The following is a 22557-nucleotide window of genomic DNA, read 5'->3' as shown; positions in this document are numbered from 1 at the left end:
CCCCCACCTATCCGAGAGGGGGAGTTTCTTACAGGCCATGGCATTGGAATCACATTCCCTGCACAGTGGCGCTATTCCACATGTAAGCCTGTAACATTGACTATGCCGCATGCTGCAACCGTGGTGAAATCATCAGCTGTTCATACTGACATTATCTGGAAGCACACTGAATCAGCCTCAGGTTAGTCGTAATATGAGGATGCAAGGGAGTTATAAACACAACAGTTTTCAGGATTTGCCACGTTACATTCAAGTGACTCTCTTACTTGGCCCAGTGAGAGTGTTAAAGTTCTTACCTCTTGTTAAAATGTGTCGTAATTCTAAAGATTATTTTCATACATTCCACACTCACCTATTCATATATACTTTTCATGAAAAATAATGTCCATTTCTGTAATTTATCAATAACTTTAAATAACTCACGCGAACGATGTAAACGAAGCATTTAGCAACAAATTGAAGAATCGTTAAAGTCATCACATTAATTATGGTCATAAAAATTAAAGCAAACATATTTGTATTTGAATTGTTTTCGTGTCAATATGGAACTGTTTACAGCTCACCGTGATGATGGTTATACGCAATGTATCCTTAAGAAAAGGGACACCAAGTTCGTCATAGATGCCTCATCTGTAATTCAGGACAAGGTACAGCTTTGGATACCGATAAAGCTTCATGATCATGCTCTTGGTAAACGAATGGTGTGCACCCCTTTCCTTCCCATTGACATGGCACCGGGGGAAGACATCGCACTTCGGATTTACATACATGACGACATACCTTACATTGTTCAGGTAATTTATATATATATATATATATAAATGCTGCGTATACGGAGAACTGTTTTCACGTTTATCATAAGAAATATGTATTTTATCTATAACAGAGTGCCAAGTCTACCATTCAATTGAAGTCTTTTTTAAAAATAACTTTATAAAATAATTACATTTAAATATTCAACTTTTGAAGACGGGTCGGATCACATTTGTAAGATGCTGTATATTATTTTGATCGATGATATAATATCTGTAAAAAGAAAATATAACTTTGTATACTTCCGATGAAAGCTCATGGCAAAGCTGAAAATGATTACATATATCTTGTCTAAACTTTTTTTGGTAATCGGTATCTGAAAAAGCCTAACGTTTGACTTTATTGGTTCAAATTTCTCTATCACAAATTTCTTATCCCTTAAATTATTATCGGTGTTAAAAAAGAAATGTAAAATAAATACTGTTTTTCTTGTTCACGTCCAATTTATTTCATGTGTGGCATTTATTAACAATTATAATTGAAATCACCTTGTTTATGGTAAAAGAAAACATATTCCGTATCCCTTCAAAATTCTTTTGATTACATGTATGATGCATCATGAAAAAAATAAATATACAAAGCTAAAGAAAGACACACTTTTAATGTGAACCGTATTTCCGATTCATGCAATATTTTGGTTGAGAAACGGAGAAAGATACTATATACTTTAGAACTGTTAAACCTACCTTCATTAAATGCATTGTTTATCAAATTTGGCAGATCGTAAAAAAATAAAGTGATCATCATTATTACTATAATTTCAATCACTAAATTTATACGACCAACTGTCACTGTTTTGTGTCTGTTCTCAATATAAAACAGAAAATTCAGGAAGAAGAGGAAAATCTGCTATACCATCAAGTACATCCTGGGAGATGTTTTGGTCTTGAACCTGCGTCAAGTGATCTAGAGCTGGAATGCAATGGGGAAAGAAGGGTAATAATTATTCTTATTCTTGTTAGGTTTGAATGTCTGTGCATTCTATTCAAAATAAGATGTGCTTGATACATGGCATGAGATGAAAACGATTTTCTTCAGCAAATTGTAAACGGTCTGCTAATAATAGTATAATATACTAGTAGTAAAATATCATTCCCATGTCAACGTGATCTTGGTGTAATCCTTGACTGTCACTTGAATATGCAGCAGCATGTCAACAATACTTGCAAGAAAGCATCTTTGGCCCTCAGAAGAATAGGTCGTGTCCGTCATTATCTCAATAGCAGGACAACTGAGATATTGGTCCACGCCTTAATAACATCCCTGCTTGACAGCTGCAACTGCCTTCTCCTGGGAGCTTCAAAGAGAGACCTATGTAAGTTGCAGAGGATTCAAAACTCTGCAGCTCGCTTAGTGTCAAGAGTGAAGAGGTCTCAACACATAACACCTATCTTGAGAGATCTACACTGGTTGCCAATTTAGTTACGGATCCGCTACGAGGTCATTCTAATTGTCTTAAAAACTCCCAGATTCGCTCACACCGTACATCCCACCAAGGCGTTTGCGGTCATCTTTCCAACACCTCACCCTCAATCATGGAGCCACACAAACCTATGGTGACAGGGCATTTGCATGTGGTCAACCAAAACTTTGGAACGCTCTCCCAGTTTCGCTACGATCAATGACCAATGTTCAAGTTTTTAAGAGAGCGCTGAAAACTCACCTTTTTGGTGAATGCTTCGAGTAAAACGTACATTGTACATTGTAAAGCACTTTGAGAGGGCCTTCGGTCCTGAAATGTGCTATAAAAGATCGAAATATTATTATTATTATTATTATTATTATGATATAGATAGGATGTGCCTCTAATTTGGGTGTTGTGGCTGTCTGTAATATATTTGTATGTATACGTATATATATATATGCCTATATATATATAAATACGGTATGTATAACCCTATCGGGTATATTACTTGAAAATCATAAACATGCTAATCCTAAACCTAACCCTAAACCCTAAACCCTAACCCTAAAACTTGTATGTATAATTATTGTCCCCCTAATGGCAATGTCTACTTCATGACTCACTGTTTCACTCCCAATGCCCGTCTAATGACGCCTTAAATCCGTCCACAGGGTCTTTAAAGTTGTCCCAATGCTGTTGGGAGAAATAACAACTAAATATTGTAAATATCATATTTGATCAGATCATCTCTGCAAAAGATGTATTCAACCGGCAAAAGACGCTAGTTTCGATGCCCATCAAGACGGAAACCAATGCGAAAACTCAGATGATTAACATCTCGATTTCAGCAACAAGTACCAACCAACCAAAAACCAGCATGGCGTTCGTGGTTATACGTACTGGTTTGTTAACCTTCTTATTCCCCTCCTCCTTCTCCTCCTCCTCTTTCTTCTTATGCTTCCTCTTTATCTACTTTTTTATTATCTACTTTTACTCTTACCTCATCTAGTTCTAATTATTCTCCCATCCTTCTGTCTCTTTCTTTCCAAAAGATATGAACTGAATCATATATCGTGTAAATATGTTGCAATTTTATCATTTTCATCCATATTTTTCATCATGTTAATATACTAAGATATCCCGAGTTCTGAATTTGACGGAAACCTATACTTGAGAGATTTTAAAGTAGGAACAACGTGTAAATTGCACGATATCGGCAAGAACACATAATTAAATAGGTTCGTGTGTGTTATGTCATTTGCTTTAATTTCTTAACGCAATTATCATCCCCCAATTTTGCAGTACGTGGAATCAAAATTACTCACGTTCCAATGAGATAAGTGGTTTCACTAAACAATGTTATCATTTTTCACCAAGGATTCTCCGCCGACATACATTCAACCCTAAATGAGATGGTCACTGGATCTAATGCTGACCTTCGGTAAAATTACATTTGTACACGATGTATTAATCCTTGGTACTATTATATATTTATATAACCACTATGCTTTTTACATTGCGTGATATGCTCTAAAACATTGTTATTATTATGATTATGATTATTATTCAAATGTAACATTAACACAATGGAACAAATTATAATTTCGATTGAGTCAGGTTAAAAATATGAACTTCATTACACAAGATAATGTACCACTGTGTTTATGAAAGGGCTAATAGAGGAAAATCTGAAAGATATGAAAGTCTGACTAAGATTGAATGAAATACTATAATAGTTTTGTCGTCAAGGGGTACAACTTTTGCAGTGGATCAAGAACCAACACTTAGTTCATTTACAATGATTCAGACTTTTCATCTTTCATCTCAAGTTAGTTCATTGATGACTGACATATGATGTCACAAGGGGAATGAGATCTGGAGGTTTTTAGGGTGGAGCTTAGCAAGTTTGAAAAACAAATATTTAAAAAAAAAAATCAAAAAATCTATGAAACAAATTCAGAAGTTAACATATCAAAATATGAGATGTATGCAGGACTACACACCAACAGGAATACACTTGTATTTCGATGTCATGGGCCCTTTAAAGATTGTATCCCTTATCGGGTGATTAAATCGACCAATGATACCGAAATCCTCTGATCCGATCTGAATAGGCTACCTACCTGGGTTGACAGTTGAAATGATTAAGTGACACATGAAATCAAACATTGCGAAGGGCTCCAAATGTTCCTCGAATTTTAAGGATGAGGTGTATTAACGTTCGTTAACCGACTGACCGTACACAATGAACGGTACTTCTTTCAAGGAGGTAAACCAAAATCCTTCCTTCGGAGTTGACCAAAATGTATTGTTGTCGAAACAAGCAGAGAAGTATTTACTAATGCAACGCTTGGGATGAAGACTATCTGGCCTCTCACCAAGAATATTCAAACAGCTGCATTTTTTAAAGGCCTCATCTTGAACATGTTGAATGCGCATGTAGCGTAGCATGTGGGATTCTTATTTAAGCGAGGGCATCAACAAACCAGAGGGCGTTCAGAAGAGAGGGGCCAAGCTGGTCACTGACAAATAAATGCGGAATAGACATCCATGTATCACAGAGGGGCGTCGCTAGACCTTTTTCAGTGGGGGGTGTAGAGGCCAACGATTACCGACAAAACTAGCCACCAATTACCGACAAAAATAAATGTCCCAATATCTACAAATTTAACCAAAAACCGGGGCCGAAGGCTAAATTGTTTTTCCTATGGACTATCTATAGTACTTGCGTATACGCAAATGGTCATTTCCCTCGATGACATAAATATACGAATTATTTTGTCAACTTAGTCAGCATCATAGCTATATATTTTAATGCAGGCGCGGAGCTAGGACCGTTTCCTAGGAAAAGAAGACGATTTATTGTACCGTTCTCGACTATTTATCCTTGTCTGAATTAAGTTTCTCCCCCTCCCCCGCAAAGCGCGGAAGCTTTGACGTTTCATTAAATCATGAGAAAAAGCAGACGATTCGGTGTACCGTTTTCGACTTTTAATCCTTATCTGAATTTAGTTCTCACCCTCCCACGCGAAGCGCGAAAGTTTTGACGTTTCATTAAATTATTAGAGTAAGTAGACGATTCGTTGAACCATGCTCGACTCTTAATCCTTGTCTGAATTCATTTCACCCCTCCCGCGCGAAGCGCGGCAACTTTGACGTTTCATTAAATTATGAGAAAAAGCAGACGATTCGGTGTACTGTTCTCCACTCTAAATCCTTATCTGAATTCAGTTCTCCCCCTCCCGCGCGAAGCGCGGAAGTTTTGACGTTTCATTAAATTATTAGAGAAAGAAGACAATTCGTTGTACCGTTTTCGACTCTTAATTCTTGTCTGTAATCAGTTTCTCCCTTCCCGCGCGAAGCGCGAAAAGCTTAGACTTTTGATTTAATTATTATTGAAAGAAAACGATTCGTTGCACGGTTTGCGACTATTATAAAGCCCTATTCATCTTATTTCAGTTTCCCCCTCTCGCGCGAAACGCGGAAGCTTTGACGTTTCCTAAAATTATTAGTGGAAGCAGACGATTCGTTGTACCGTTCGCGGCTCTTAACCCTAATTTGTCTGAATTTAGTTTCCCTCCTCCCGCGCCAACCGCGACATTTTTACGTTTCATCACAACATAGAGAAAGGAAAACGATTCGTCGTACCGTTGTTGACTCTTAAACCTTGTTTGAATTTAGTTTCCCCGAAAATTTTAAACCTCTGATTTCTCTAGCTGATATTATAGGAAAATGAAACTTCGAGAAAATACAAGTATTGTAGTTGTAGTCACTCTCGAATTCGTCACAGCGGATAAAAAGTCACAGTTCGTAGGGAGAAAAAAATTGTCGGCCGACCGACTCACCGACTTCAAGCTTCTGCATTGATATAGTACACGAGGATCGAGCAAGAATACCGACACAGGCGACCCGACACAGCAACATATTTACCCGTGTCTTTCTTGCTCCCTCGACGAGACGACTCCACCCAACAACCCCCACTCTCTCTTTTACTCCCACTCCTCCCCTCTCAGGCTCTTACCTCCCCTCTCTCTCCTCTCGTTCATCCCCTGTTTCTTTTGTTTCCCTTTACCCTTTTTTTCTTCTTTTTTTCCTTTTCTTTCTTTTCTTTCTTATCCTTTCTTTCCTTTCCTCCCTGTTTTTCTTTTTTCCTTTTCTTTCTTCTCTTTTCTTTCTTTTCTTTCCTTTCTTTTTCTTTCTTTCTTTTCTTTTCCTTTTCCTTTTCTTTTTTCTTTTCTTTCCCTTTCCCTCTCTTTTTTCCCCTACCATTTTCTCTTTTTTCCCGACGGCAGCGCAATTTTACCGACAAAATCCTGACAGGTGGGGGGGGGGGGTGTCGCACCCCCACACCCCCCCCTTTGGCGACGCCCCTGGTATCACACCTGAAAGTGAACTTAATTGGCAACGACTTTAAAGACGACGACTTGTGGATAGGTACTCAATCTTCGGTAAAGCCATTAATGACTCAAAACTGGTCTTCATTACACAACCTCAGAATATTCTGAAGGGACACCACATTATCTCCTCCAACATGAGATTTTATTAATGATCACCTTTCCCCCCAAGAACCATTTGGGCGTCGAATTTACTTCCTCCCGAAGAGTAAATTTGCAAGTCAGAAAAAAACTTCCAGACCCTGGAATGCAATTAAAAGTAAAAATATGATCATTTATTTCTGGACCATGTTCATATAATTTCAAAATGATGTGATTAAAATGTATAAAATACAGACTCTCGAATGCTAACGTTCTTATTAGTCAACAATATCTGGCTTCTAGGATCATGACCAGGAACAGAACAGACTCAGAGTTAGATAACGGACGTAATATCTCTTTATTGAGATCTGGCTGGGATACTTGGTCATGACATTATGTAGCTTTACTATTCAATAAAATAACGGTATTATTTTTTTTTCACTCTTTCTTGTCCCATTCCATTTCTATTTGTAGCAACGCCGAAGACTTTCCGAGTGAAGAATTCATCACAAAGGAGATTAACACTGATAAGTACTACCATCTTGGTCTAGCATTGGGTTTGTCCTACCAGACACTTGACAACAACCAGTTCAGAAGCAGACAACATGAGGAGGCTGGGGTTTATACCCCAAATCAAAAGGCTGTTATCTTTATGATCCACGATTGGAAAAGCTTGCAACATTCCGTCTCCCTAGCAGACGATCATCTAAGAGAAGTGTGGAAATCCGTGAGCGATTCAGGAGATTCAGCCACGGTTATGAAACAACGACAAAGTGTGGGTAAGAACGCACTAAATATTGAAAAAACATTTATAATCATTCTTAAACAGACCTGGGGATATACAGAACTTATTTTTTTACAAAATGAGGAATCGTGCAATCCAGTTTATTCTTCGAATTCTATTGATCAATAAGGTCTTTATATTTCACCTTCTCTCTAAAGAAAAGCAACATGACACAAATGTGGAAGAAGTCTTTGAAGGAGAATTCCCTCCTAAAGAACCAAGGACCATCCCGACAGTAGGCCTACATGATTTGGAGGTGGAGGTAAGTGTTTCCAAGCGGTAGTTGTTTAATATTTCCAGAGATTTAGCATGTATTTCCAAACCAGGGTCCTGTTGCAATAAACTGACCAATGATGATACCGTTGCCATCAAAATTAACTACCATTTCAACATTACTGAACAGCCTATCAAATCAAGATTTCCATGAAAGTTATCATTAATAGCAACGTTACCATTAATGGTAGGCTTTAGCAACGGGTCCAATATTTGTTCCACTTCTTCCTGTGCTACACTCGTTACCAACGTGTATACCGTGCATCATAGCCCTGCTAAGCATGAAGACAACTTGTCGACGGTTACTGCATCTTAAAGCCTTAACCTTACAATAAAATGTTCTCTCGATTTAGCTAGGAGCCTTGATGATTCGTTGACAGAATATTTACATTTATACAAAATACTATTCACTGACTTTAAAGACTAAATTCCATGGAGCACTGTGATCTCTAAAACACTTAATTTCTTGTATTCTAAATTAGAAAAGAAAATAGATGCAATAGTTCAATTGTGTTAGTTATAATTGTCGTGGGCTGCGTCTTGGGCAGAGCAGTGCAGAGAAATCTCGTCGTCTTGTCATTGAAAAACTATTTCAGGATGAGGTAGACATCATCTGTCTTCAAGAAACTTGGTTAGCTAAGCAAGATTTAAATGGAATTAACTCTTTACATTCGTTATATCATGGTATTGGTGAATCTACTACAGATCTCAGAAATGGTCTGGTTCGGGGTCGTATACCTGGTGGGGTGGCTATACTCTGGCACACTAGATATGAACACTTAATTAGTGAAGTTAGATTAAATGTTGATTGGGCTGTAGGGATTGAATTTAAAATTGATGATAAAAAATTTGTCATCATTAATATATACACTCCTTATGAGTGTCCTGAAAATGAAAGTGATTATCTTGAGAAAATAGCATTTATTGCGGCTGTTATTTCTGAGCTGGACACCACCAGTGTTTATGTGGTAGGTGATTGGAACGCAGACATATCTGACAATAGTTCCTTATTTGGAAATCATTTGAGACAATATTGTTGTGATAATAATTTTGTGTTATCAAGTCTGCATTATTTACCTGCAGATAGTTACACTTATGTTAGTGAAGCATGGCATACCACGTCATGGTTGGATCATTGTATATGTACAGCAGATGCTAATGCCTCTATAGAGAAGATGGAAATTATGTATAGATTTGCTACAACTGATCATATTCCTATTAATTTATCAATTGATGTTGACAATTTGCCTGGGCAACGTGATTCAGGCATGGCTAACACTGTACATAAAGGCAGGCTAGATTGGACTAAGATTGATATAAATCGTAGGAATAATTATTGCCGTGATACTGATTTATTGCTTGAGGGAATTAATGTACATACACACGATGCTTTTCTATGTCGAGATTCCAATTGTGTGAACAATGACCATGTTAATTATGTATGCAATACATATGATGATATTGTGAAATGCTTATGTGATGCTAGTGAATCTCTATATCACTGTAAAAACAAGGTTCATAATACTAGGCCTGGCTGGAATGAGCATGTGTCAGAGCTCCACTCTGCTGCTCGTGATGCTCACCTACTCTGGGTTGAAGCTGGCAAAAACAGACAGGGACGGTTATTTGAGCTAAAAAAGAGGGCCAATGCACGATTCAAGTATGCTCTCCGTTTTATTAAGAATAATGAGAAAGTCATGCGGGCGGACTCTGTTGCTCGAAAATTGCAGGGTAAAAGTTATTATGAATTTTGGAAAGAAATTAAATGTGTTAATAATAGTAAAGCGCCTCTTCCCACTAATATTGAAGGTATCTCTGGTGATGAAAAAATAAGTGAATTGTAGTGTAGCCATTATAAGGATTTGTTTAATTGTGTACAGAGTACGGTGCAGGATGTTACTAATGTTGACTTTGATGTAAATATGGTTATCTCTCCTGAGGAGGTTAAAGAAGCTATTAGAAAATTAGATGACAATAAGTCATGTGGTCTTGATACTATAACAGCTGAACATTTAAAGTTTGCAAGTCCGAAACTCATGCCCTTGCTTGCAATGTGCATTTCTGGATTTTTGATTCAGGGTATCTTACCAGATAGTATGATTTCCGTTGTTTTGGTGCCGGTCATTAAAAATAAAGCTGGTCGCATTACTAGTAAGGACAACTATAGACCTATAGCATTGGCTAGTGTCCTGTCCAAAGTGCTGGAAAAGATATTGCTTGGTAGGTTAGAGATGTATATTCTTACTAAAGATAACCAGTTCGGTTTTAAAGCCAAACATGGCACTGACATGTGTATATTTGCTCTGAAGGAAATTATTGCAAGTTATCGTAGCAGAAATTCTTCCTTGTTTCTTTGTTTTCTTGATGCTTCCAAAGCTTTTGATCGGGTAAATCATGAAAAGCTGTTTACGAAAATGGCTGATAGAGGTATTCCTAAGTACCTGATTAGGATACTCGTGTTTTGGTATACCCATCAAACAATGATGGCTAGATGGGGAAGTAGTGTGTCTGAACCATTCCATGTCAGTAATGGAGTTAGACAGGGAGGTATTCTTTCTCCCTTTCTCTTTAACCTGTACATGGATGGTCTATCCGACAATTTGAATGCTTGTAAAAAAGGCTGTGTAGTTGGCAGTATAGTAGTCAATCATTTAATGTATGCAGATGACCTCGTTATTATTAGCCCGTCAACTGCTGGGTTGCAGAGTTTGCTCAAGATTTGTTCTGATTATGGATATGATAATGATGTCAAATATAATGCAAAAAAGAGTCATGTTATGATAATTAGATGTAAGGAACACCGTAGATTGGTATTCCCGGATTTTTATTTATGTGGAGCTAAACTCAATGTATGTACAGAGGTCATGTATCTTGGTCATTTTTTTTTACTGAGGACCTTTGTGATGATAAAGATATTAGCCGACAGTGTCGTAAATTATATGCTCAAGGTAATATGCTCGTTAGGAAATTTCATATGTGTTCTCCGGACGTGAAGGTGGCATTATTTAGGGCATACTGTACACCTTTGTACACTGCGCATCTGTGGAGTAATTTTAAGAAGAGCAGTTTGCACAGGCTTATTGTGGCCTATAATGATGCCATGAGAATGCTTCTTAGGGTACCTAGATACTTTAGTGCTAGTCAAATGTTTGCTGAGTTGAATGTTCCAGCCTGTTCGGCTGTATTACGAAATCTTATGTATAAGTTCATCCAGAGAGTGGATGTCTCTGAGAATAGTATTTTAAAGATGTTAGTGAACCCCTCGTATAGTAGTCTTAGGTACACATCGGGCCTCTGGAAATTTTGGCTTAAAAGCCTGCTTACACCTCGGAATTGATCATATTTTGCATGATGTTACCAAGGATTATCCAGCCTCTTATGGTTGCAGTATAGTCCATAGTCCTTGTTGCTTGTTATAATATCTAGTTATCTATTATTAGTATATTAATTGTTCTAGTTAGTGAGCAGAGATTGTTACAATTAAGTTACAACTTCACTTTGTTATACATATATTTATTTTAATATTGCAGTTACAGGTACAGCTTAGACTAGAGTTAGATTGCTATAGGCCTTCTGTTATCAATTTTTTACAGATACAGGTTAGGTCTACATGTTACAGTTACATTGTATATACGTAGTATAGTTTTTAGTTTGTTATATTCTTTAGTATTTGTACGATTTGTTGTTATTATACATGTTCATACTCCGCTATTATCCCTATCTATATGTAACATATGTTTTATGGACCACTGCCTTGTGCAGCTGAGTCTGAAATAAAGTTCTGAATTGAATTGAATTGAACTTACTCTAATACGGTAAAATTTGTTTTTGAGACCGATACAAAATAAAATGTCAATGAAAACTAATATAACTACATGTATGTGATCCAATATTAGTATGAGTCAAATACGGCTACAGCCCTTTAGAACGCGAGTCCATTGGGCCGACTACAAAATATGTCGATTTCATGAAGCTTAGGCTTTTCTAAGGTTTTTGTGTTTTCGGTCTCATAGGATGTTGGTTTAATATGAACTGATTACGATAAGTCAAAAGTAGATTTTCTAGATCTTATTGATCTCCCCCAAAGAAATGTAATCTTGCTCTTTAATGAGTAAATCCAAAACGTAATAAGAAATGAGATCTCGGTTACTGACGGTAATCTACTATTAACCTATTTCGCTTAAACTGACACGAAGATGTGGATCTGGGTATATACACTGTACAAATAGTGCATGAAGTCGATGCTATAATAAGCAACATGTATACTCTTTAAATCACTTCGACACACATAATCTGTCCAAAATAACATGGAAATTGTCTGTTTATAGTTTATTGTGGGGGGGGGGGGGGACAGCAACGAGAGCGTCATTTACTGTACTATAAATCCTCATTTCAGCCCGTCGATAAAATGGCTCTAGCTCCTCCGGGCTATCACCCAAAGCGAGTTCAAATGGCAGACGTGGAACAAATATTTGATGGATAATCACTCTGATGTCACAGAAATTCCAAACAACCTCCCCCTATCTCTCTTCCCCCTCTCTCTCTCTCTCTCTCTCTCCGTTTTTCTCCCTTTTCCTCACACAAAAAAAAAATCGCTCTGACTTTTGGAAGACTTTAGCGAAACAATGTGAAGTACTTTTGACGAATAAAACTGCCAGGATTTTTCCCATAGAGATGTAAATATCATTGTCTTTTGTATCAATTTGTATTCGTTTTGCTGTAATCCAGTTGAATATGCCTTTTTGGCAACTGGCGATGAATTTGTTTTCCCCTCCAAAGATTCCAGAAGCAAGGGGGCGCTGGGAAGAGAGGCTTCATCATAAGCGAACAAACATTCGTAGTGTCCGAAGCGACTCCTTAAGCAGGTATAAAAATGACTTTGAATTGCATTTCAATAGGTATTATTAATTTCTAGTGTGTATCAGGTAGATAATAACTAAAATGGCGTTATATCCTTTTGCCGAAGGATAGTGTTTTTACCTCACATAATTAATAGATTAAACGCAATTTGAGGGGAAATTATTACAGATCCAGGATGGATGTGTAATCAGGATTTGGCGTTAATTGTGATAGTTGTGATAAACTCCCTCTCTCTACGATACGATATTAAAAACCAAATACGTTCAGACAAGAAGTCATGAGTAATTATGATTGCAGGGCCTTCGGAAGGACAGCATTGTGGTAGTTGAGGCTCCCATTGGGATACAAACGTTTTAATCATAATCAATTCTATTATTATTATCAAATTTGCTATTATTAGGAGTAGTATTCTTTGTGATGTTCTCATTTTTATTTTCATCGTACAGTTTCAGCACTGTGCTAGAGGAGGAGGAGGGTCGCTTTCCGCAACATTGTAAGTTGCCCTGTCTTGTACTAAATTTCTTGTAATATTTGAATAACGGGTGCAATATGCCTTATTCGTTTATTAATACTTAAGTCATTATTAGCAAATGAATAGCACGATGTGAGCATGCTTATTTGATTATTACAAGAAATAGTGCTGGTCAAATGTAGTTTTTGAGTTAATTAGAAGGTTCTTAATCAATAGATCAGTATGTAAATATGTCTGTTTATAATAATGCTTATTTGTATAAAGTGACCGTCTCAATTTCTAGAAACATACGTAACAGAGTTGAATTTATTTCAATTGAATCGATTATTTTCCACACGTCCATACAAATTAAAAAAAAATCAATATACATGATATACATAATAACTATTCAACAAATTAATGATATAATAACAACTTGGAAGAAATAAATCAACAAGAAGAAAAGCAGAAATAGTGAATAAAATTTATCTACAAACAAATTAATGTCAATGTGGGGGGTTACAAAAAGTGATAAATTTATAACTTAACCCAATTCATTATTGGAAGAGAAGACAAAACAAAGCAAATTTATATATGATTATTACATTTAAATTGAGGTATATCAATTAACGGAGGTATTACACATTGTGTAGAATGTACTTTTGAGTTTGGATTTGAATATATTCAGGGATCTATGATTTTTTATATTTTTAAGTAAATTATTCCAGAATATAACGCCATTTTTAGATAGTGATTTCCCCATATAATACACTAATTAGATTTCCCTCTGGTATTATAATTGTGAATGTCAGAATTTGTTATGAACAATGAGTGAAAGCTAAATGGTAATAATTTTGTATAATATAAATACGTAAGATAAACCAGGAATATAATCGTATAGTTCTTACATTGGCAAAATATTGAACTTTTTAAATAGAGGGGCAGTATGTGTTCTGAAATCAGAATAAGATATCATACTAATTAGTCTTCTCTGTAAGATAATGATTCTGTTATTAATGAAAATATACTGGAAGATCCCAAAGCTATGAGTCCATGATTAAAATATGGTAATATTAAGATATTATACAAGATTAACAATATATTTGGGGTTACAAATTCACATAGCTTATTCAATTTACCAATGTTTTTAGAAATATGGGAATTTATCTTATTGACTTAGCTTTTCCATTTATAATCATATATGTATTCTAAGAAATTTAACAGTTTCTGCTCTCTGTACCTCAGTTTTATAAATGAATAATTTACAAGATTTTTTGTGTCAGGCATTATTTCTACTGATAATCATAAAAGTCAATTTTCTGAATATTAACAGCTAAATTATTAACAGAGAATCACTTCTGGACTTCAATTAATTCAATGTTTATGTTGCAATGCAACTTACCTAAATCTGTTTAGTAATAAATATATTTTTATTATCGGCAAAATGTTCGAACAAAGATGGAGATCATTAATACATATTTTAAAAGAGATCTCTGAGGCACTCCACTGAACACTGTTTAAATTTAGATTTTCAAGAATCAACACTGCTTTCGATTGCTTATATAACTACTCAATACATTTAGTAAAATACCGCGTATTCCGTAAAAAAGATAACTTACTAAGTATAATATCATGGTTGATACAACCAAGTGCTTTTTTAAGGTCGATAAATACTCCAATATTTATTTGATTATTTTCATATGCATTTATTATATCAGTTGATGAACCTATCAAGGCATTTTATTTGCAATGTTTTTCTCTAAATCCATTTTTAGAAAATACAGAATACGGTTATAGTCAAAGGAGATAATCAACCTCCTATAAACATAACACGTTTCTCGAGGATTTTTGTGTTTTTAATATATTTTTCATATTATCTATTATTCATACGGTACGTTCGTTTAAACGGACTTGGTAACATTGTTCAGAGGAGAGAAAATGGTGCTAAGGTAGTCATTTCAATGTTAGATGTACAATTACAGATAATCTGAAAGTTTGAGTGAAAACAAACCTTTATTAATGATATAAATTGAGAAAAACTGATCTGATCGATTCCTGAGTTTTCCCAACTATATAATTACAAAATAATTACAATATAATTACATTGTAGATGGGTGTAAATCGTCACAAAGCAACAAATTGGCTCTCTATACCATTCGAGACATTTAAGTGTTGAAAGAAATTTTAATGCCTGTCTTATGTTTTATTTTCGTGGAAAAAACGGTTGGGAAAACTTACTGTTAGAGGGTGTCGCACAGTGACAATCTTCAACAGTGTGACCGAGTCACTTTAAGTATATCATTTAACCATACATTCTTCTTTGTACGATTTTTAACTCTTTTACAGGAAAAAAATTATCGTATATTTAAAGAATAATATTCATGAAACCATCATTTAAAAGTTTAGGGTCGCTGTTATTATCATATATCATACAAGAAAAGTCGATTCCAGATAGGTTTTGTAAAAAACTCAATAATACCGTCTTTAGTGATTTTTCTTTAGGGAATGTTGTAATGAATAATCGAAAACAGACAAGATTGGATAATGATCTGAGACATCACAAATTATAGAGCCATAAAGTAGATCACATGAAATATTTACACAAAGATTATAAATTAAAGTTGCCGTTTTTCGTCTAATTTTAGTCGGTAGACTAATACAAGTTAGACAAGAAAATGTAGACATTATTTCATGAAAGTAATCTATATAATTCAAATGATTAGCTTTTTTAATGACAATATTGTAATCGTCCAAAAATAAACATTGTTTGTGTTCTTCATTAATTGTTTTAAAGATATTTGTAAGAACAATAATAAAGTAAATAATACACTGTTGGTCATAATGGTGGAATAATTATTTTTACACCAATTTATTGAATGATTTTGACAATGATTTATTCCTAATAGATCTAGATAATAGTATACATTCTCAGATTTTATTGAATGACAATTATTGGGGAGTGTTTGTTTTGCGTGACTGCTAAAGCATGTGTGAGCTACTATGCTAAAAAATTAGGGGACCTACGTCATTAAGTCATAACTGACAGTAATGGGGATCAATGCCTCATAAAAGGGCATTAATAAAGCACATCGACACGGTTTGATCCTGGGGGCTCACAGTAACGAGGCCATTGCTTAGCCAATAATTCATGACTGTACGCAGCAGGCGCTAGGGTACGTCGACGCCCCCACAAAAACAAAAAAACAAAGAAAATGGAATAATTTGTCAATAATTCATTGCATTTTCCCCCAGTCCCCAACAGGAAATATTCCTCTGTAGGGCCATGCATTATGGTTCAAGGCATGCCCACATAGAAGATTTTTTATGTTGGGGGTCGGGGCAAAATGCAATGAATTATTGAAACAATTATTGTATTTTCATTGTTTTTTTTTCTTTTGTGGGGGCGTCGACGCACCATAGCGCCCGCTGCGTACAATCATGATTTATTGGCTAAGCAATGGTCTCGTTACTGTGAGCCCCAAGGATAAAAAACCGTGTCGATGCGCTATATTAGTGCTCTTTTATGAGGTATTATTCCCCATTACTGTCAGTTATGACTTAAGAACGTAGGTCCCCTAGTTGATTAGCATTGTAGCACACACATGCTTTCACAGTCACGCAAAACAAACACTCCCCAATTGTCATTCAATAAAATCTGAGAATGTATACTAGTATCTAGATCTATTAGGAATAAATCATTGTCAAAATCATTCAATAAATTGGGGGTAAAAATAATTATTCCACCATTATGACCAACAGTGTATAATTTTCAGGGGGCCTATAATTTTGATTAAGATGTCATCTGTTTGTAAAATCTAAATTATTTGTTATGCCAAATCTAGTTCCACCACGTTGTTCTCTATTACGACCAAAACTAACGTATCTCTAATCATTACAAATATTTCTGGAGACATGTTATTTCTTATTCAGGTTATTCCACTTTTTCAAACTTCTACAATTTAGGTGGATAACAGAAAATTGTGGTAAGAAAATAAAGCAAACTTGTCGCTGAGCTCTTCAAGAGTTAAGTGACATTAGTCATTCATCATTATGAAGGAAAAAAAATACAATATTGCAAGAAGAGTACGACACTTTTCATTATAATCTTTTTGTATAAAGTAGGGTACATATTCCATATCACAACCAGTTTCATTAAGATGAAATAAAAATACGTTAGTTTAGTAAAAGAATAAAAGAAAGAGGTACAAACACAAGAGCAAAAATATATGTAAAAAATTATATCTTAAAGGGACCCAAACACAAATATAACAACAGCTAAAGTCCATGTAAGTTAAATCACATACATGAATGAAACGTGAGAATACCAGGAACCATAAGTTAGGGTAATTCAGGTTATGTATCATAGTTCATTGTATATTATAATTTGTAATGTGTAAAGTAAGAGTTATCTTCTCATCTAGATTTGGGCAAGTTCTTCAAGCCACTTTCATTCGAGATGAATTTCGACAATTTTTCCCGATTTGATGCTTCGATGAGTGCAATGACTTTACCGCCTGTTGCCCATCTCTGTTCTTCAGCTTCACAAGTGAGAATAGACGAGCATCGTCATGATGAAGGTATGCATTCCCTTTAGCTCTTATATTTTTTGTTTCGGCAAGTAAGAAATTGATCAGTAATTGAATCATATACATGTTCGTTTTTTATACAATAAAAACGACGATAAAACAAATAATACTGTATTGTAAAACATTGTGTTCTACTCAGTATTGTTTATTCGTATTGTAACATCTCCAATAATACTAGTAGTGTACCAACAATTATTTACAGAAGTAGAGCATTCCAAGCAAGCAGTTTTGGAATGGATGAAATCTGGAGAAGGAGTAAAGACGGCGGATGTCAGACCACACGAGTACTCTACACAACCTACAGATGAGGAGGGACAGATAATAGAGTCCGCTCACCATATGTCTCCACCGAGCGCCCAACAGGATGAAATTCCAATTGAAAATCTTGAAAGCAGGGAAGATTTGAGTGACGGTACTGTCATGATTAGGCTTGAGAAGCATGGTATTGAAGTAAGAATCCCACCAAACGAAGCTTAAGGCCCGGTCACACAGGGAGGACGCATGGGGAACGCACGGCCAGCGCATTGGAAATTTGCAATTTGGGCCAGTGCGTTGTTGTTCGCTAGGCGTGCGTCATCACTCGTTACTCGTTCGTCGAGCGCGCTGGACCAACGCTGGACCAGCGCTATGCATGCGTCGTCATTCGCTGTGTGCGTCGGGATTTTTTGAGCATGCTCAAAAACGTGCGCCGAGCTCGACGCATGAATATACACGCCGAAGGCACGCCAGACATGCGTGGAGCGCGCTAGACCAGCGCCAGACATGCGCGGAGCACACGCTGTGTATACGTTCTGAGTTCGCCGGCCGACGTCTAGCGAATGCCTAGCGCACACCTAGCGCACACCTAGCGCGTTTCAAACGCATGTCCAGCGAACGTGAGCTTGCTGAACGCGTGCTGAACGTGTCTCTAGCGCACCCGACTTCCTTCCTGCGTGTCCCTAGCGTATACCTGGCGTGTACTGAGCGAGTATCCAAAGGGAATTTAAACGGGTTCCGCCCCACCTATTACGTAAATATTCTAAAAAAGAATGAAACGCCGATAATACCAAACAAACAACAACAACCTCGTCATCACTTCTCCACAGACCCTCATGTGTGATGACAGAGGTTCTTACTGATCTTGTCTAGAAGAAACACATCAGAAGATGGATGGTCACGACAGGCTACGCCTACAATACGAAATTGCGGTTCTCCAACATCAGCAGAACCTCATGGAGCTGGCAATTCACCAAGTCCATGTCATCAGGAGAAGGATAAAGAGAAGAAATCAACGGAGATTCTGGGTTCGACCGTGGATCGGTAGGCGACGACAGTTCGGCCTGTATGATCAGCTTCTTATGGAACTCCGTAACGAAGACCAGGCAGCCTTCAAGAATTTCATGCGGGTGCCCCAAGAGATGTTCGACGAACTGCTAACCAGAGTGGGCCCGAGAATCACCAAGCAGAAAACAAACTACAGAGATGCCCTTGATCCGGGCCTGAAGCTTGCCCTCACTCTTCGGCATCTTGCCTCTGGAACCAAGTATCGTTCAATGTCCTATGGGTGGAGAGTGCCTCACAACACTATATCCCTTCTCATCCCAGAAGTGTGCCAAGCCATCATCAAAGAGTACAGGGATGAGATGATGAAGTGTCCCACCACCCCTGAGGAATGGCGTGCCATATCTGACAAGTTCATGGAGAAGTGGAACTTCCCTCATACCTGTGGTGCACTTGATGGAAAGCACGTCAACTGCAAGTGTCCTTCCAACAGTGGTTCCTTATACTACAACTATAAAGGGTTTTACTCCGTTGTCCTCATGGCTCTCGTTGATGCTGATTACCGATTCATCTGGGCGGACATCGGTGGTATGGGATCAGCATCAGACGCTCAGATCTACAATGCCTCTGAGCTGAAGGCATGCGTTGAAGGTGGCAGTCTAGGCTTCCCTGATCCCGATCCTCTTCCTAACGATAACCAGGATATGTCCTACTTTTTCGTTGGCGATGATGCCTTCGCTCTACGACCCACCATGATGAAGCCGTACAGCCTCCGGGGTTTGACGAGACCGGAGCGCATCTACAACTACCGGCTTTCCCGAGCCAGGAGGGTCGTCGAAAATGCCTTCGGCATCCTGGCCAACCGATTCCAAGTTCTCCTGAGCACGATGCAGCAGCAGCCCGAGACCGTCAAGCTCATTGTCACAGCATGCATGATCCTCCACAATCTTATGAGGACTCGGTATCCAGGAATGCAAAACCAGCAGCTTGACCGTGCCGAGAACCTGGGTCGCGACTTCGTCCCAGGAGCGTGGAGATCTGGCTTTGACATGCAGGACACCCAAGTAGTCTCTGGCAACAACACCTCCAGCAAGGAAGGAAAAAAGCAGAGGAACCTCATCAAGCATTGGGCCAACTCCGAAGCCGGCTCAGTTCCATGGCAAGACAGGATGATCTAGACCACCCCACCTCCGCAGTTCGGAAGGATATGGAAGGATACAGAGACTGATTGAATGATATATTTTTAATAAATAAAGTATATCTAAATGTCCTTTGAAAATTAACTACTAGTACTGTGTTGAATTCATTTAGAGGGATAGTTGAGTTTGGGTATAGAGGGCACTGCACGAAACGAGTCAAAAACAAAATGTTGCAAAATCATACAATTTGATCAGGCGGGTACGCAGGGGGGGGTGGAGGTTAACCCCCCCCCCCCCCCCTTTGGTAATTTTTTTATATTTTGTTATAAAAATAAAAACAAAAATAATAATACAAAAAATTATACCAATGGCTGACCTAAAAAAGTTGACCTTACACCCCCCCCCCCCCCAACGGAGCAAAATGTCAAATTTTCAAATTTCGAGACCAAAAAAAAAATGTCCTCTTCCCCCCCCCCCCCCCCCCCCCCCCTCCCGCTTAATCAGCGGATGGCTGAGTCGTTGCGAAATTTTCGGCCCGATTTAAAAATGTTAACCCCCCCCCCCCCCTTGAAAAAATCCTGCGTACGCGCCTGAATTTGATTATGTTTTTATCTCAACAACATGAATAGTAATGTCTCCTTTTATTTGGAGGGTCGATATAATGTTTTAAGTCGAGGCGGTCATGTGTGATTGTCATTGGTTCATTCTCCTTTTTTTTAATGAATATTTGCAACATTTCGATTTTGACTTGGCCCCTTATTAAGGTATTATGCACAATCCATTATGACACAATCATTACAAATAGGGCTTCAACACGCTTTTCGGTGATAACAAATTCATGTGGGGTAATATTGAAGATTGAAGAGAGATATGAACGCGAGATAAAGAGAGAGATGAAAGCAGAAAAATTGTGAGAGGTTTATAGACATTTGTCTTCATCATTATTTGCATATACAATACTCTCACCCCTCTCTCTCTCCCTCTCTTTCTCTCTCTCTCTCTTTCTATTTCCATTTCTCTCTCTATCCTTCTCTCTCCCTCTTCTTCTTTCTTTTTCTTTCTATCTCTCTCTCTCTCTCTCTCTCCACTCCATAACATGTTAAATAAGCAAACACAAACACATTGTTTTAAAGTTCAAACAAAATATTTATTAAATAGCCAACACGATCTTTTTCTAAAAACTTGTTTACATTTTTCTTTATAACTAAGTAGAATGGGCAAATAAAAACTTATTGATTAAAATTAATGTTAACTCTTGATAACAAACAATAACCAATACTTTCTTTTATTTACAACTTGTTTTACAACTTAACAGTCAATAAACATGTAAAAATAGGCAGAAAAAACTCAATGTTTAAGAGTTAAAACAAAATTATCCTTCTATATCATTTGAGCTACTACCACGAGTCCCTATCTCCCTACTGCTTCTCACCAGCACTAGATAACGTGGAAGTATCCACATCCATGGGGGTCACCTGGCCTGAGGTATGGGATGTCTCCAGCAGCGCAGATAACCCGGAGATGTGTGAGATATCTTCTAGGTCACGGTCACAGCTTGTGGAGACTTGGTGAGAACCCTTCTTGGAGTGGTGGTGCTGTTGCTGCTGATAGAACGGGTACTGATGTCGTTGCTGGGGGTATTGGTGTCGCTGAAGGGGGTGCTGCTGTTGCTGGGCGAACTGCGGTGGAACAGGAGGAGGAGGTGCCATCTGGTTGGTCATGCCGGATTGGTACCTATCCATGTACCCGCAATCCTGTGACTGCCATGTCGACCCGGGTGGTGGCCTGGTGTTCTTCCACAGCTCGGGGGCCGGCTGCCACCCCTCGACGGCCTTGGGAGAGGACGAGAAGGTTGGAGCACATCTGGGTTGGGAGGATCCTGCTCGTGAGAAGGATGACGGCGTGACTGATGGAGGCTCTTCCTCATCGCTATCCTCCATAGCAACTTCAAGAATTCGGCTGATGGCCGTGCGCGCCTTCTTGAATTTTTTTCTTGGCAAGTTGACTAGAACCCCCTTGACGTAGGTCCCAAAGACTTCCTCCGGTGTCTGTGGCCGCATTGCCTGCTGTAGCTGGAGCATCTGCTGGCCAGACTCCTGCAGCCGCTTCTGTAATGTGGCCATGAGTGCGTCCTCCGATGATTTTGCACCCTTCCTTTTTTTGCCGACTTGCTGAGCCTTCCGACAACCTTCCTCCTCCTCTTCTTCTGCCTCTGCACCGATCATGGCGCACTCAGCCTCAGCAGCCGAGAGATCGCCACTGTGTGCATGGATCGTATCCTGAACCTGCAAGTACAAAATAATACAGATCATAAGTAAAATGAATGCAAAAATGCTAATGCAAAATTGACTACAAATTTATGTTGAGATACATTGGACCTATAATAGATTACTTTTGATATATTGAACCATCTGATAGTAATGATCTGCATTTACATAAAAAGTATCAAACGTCTAACAGTATGTAGCTGTACTTACACTGCTAACTGGCTCAGGTGTGTGATAAGTTATC

The 22557-nt window shown here is 37.9% G+C and overlaps 2 protein-coding genes and 2 long non-coding RNA genes across 4 annotated transcripts; all 4 read left to right on the top strand.

Moving 5' to 3' along the window:
* The first annotated feature begins 542 nt into the window (after nt 1-542).
* Nucleotides 543-3663, top strand: LOC105441207. The gene is made up of 4 exons (XM_030993722.1): nt 543-794; nt 1636-1749; nt 2961-3120; nt 3596-3663. Exons 1-4 carry the CDS (start codon nt 543-545, stop codon nt 3661-3663), a joined length of 594 nt encoding a protein of 197 aa, XP_030849582.1.
* A 3694-nt stretch (nt 3664-7357) lies between these two features.
* Nucleotides 7358-12587, top strand: LOC115927272. The gene is made up of 3 exons (XR_004065540.1): nt 7358-7472; nt 7636-7739; nt 12530-12587. It is a non-coding gene; the product is annotated as an uncharacterized LOC115927272 (long non-coding RNA).
* LOC115927271 lies at nt 12581-17943 on the top strand. The gene is made up of 4 exons (XR_004065539.1): nt 12581-12615; nt 13057-13103; nt 17483-17638; nt 17850-17943. It is a non-coding gene; the product is annotated as an uncharacterized LOC115927271 (long non-coding RNA).
* An 849-nt stretch (nt 17944-18792) lies between these two features.
* Nucleotides 18793-20085, top strand: LOC590821 (protein ALP1-like). The gene has a single exon (XM_790409.3). It carries the CDS (start codon nt 18793-18795, stop codon nt 20083-20085), a length of 1293 nt encoding a protein of 430 aa, XP_795502.2.
* The last annotated feature ends 2472 nt before the right edge of the window (nt 20086-22557 follow it).

Source organism: Strongylocentrotus purpuratus, unplaced genomic scaffold, assembly GCF_000002235.5.
Source record: "Strongylocentrotus purpuratus isolate Spur 01 unplaced genomic scaffold, Spur_5.0 spur5_scaffold_20, whole genome shotgun sequence".
NCBI classification, from domain to species: Eukaryota; Metazoa; Echinodermata; class Echinoidea; order Camarodonta; family Strongylocentrotidae; genus Strongylocentrotus; species Strongylocentrotus purpuratus.
The sequence above is the reverse complement of the archived record's forward strand: the minus strand, read 5'-3'. Positions and strand labels throughout refer to the sequence as shown.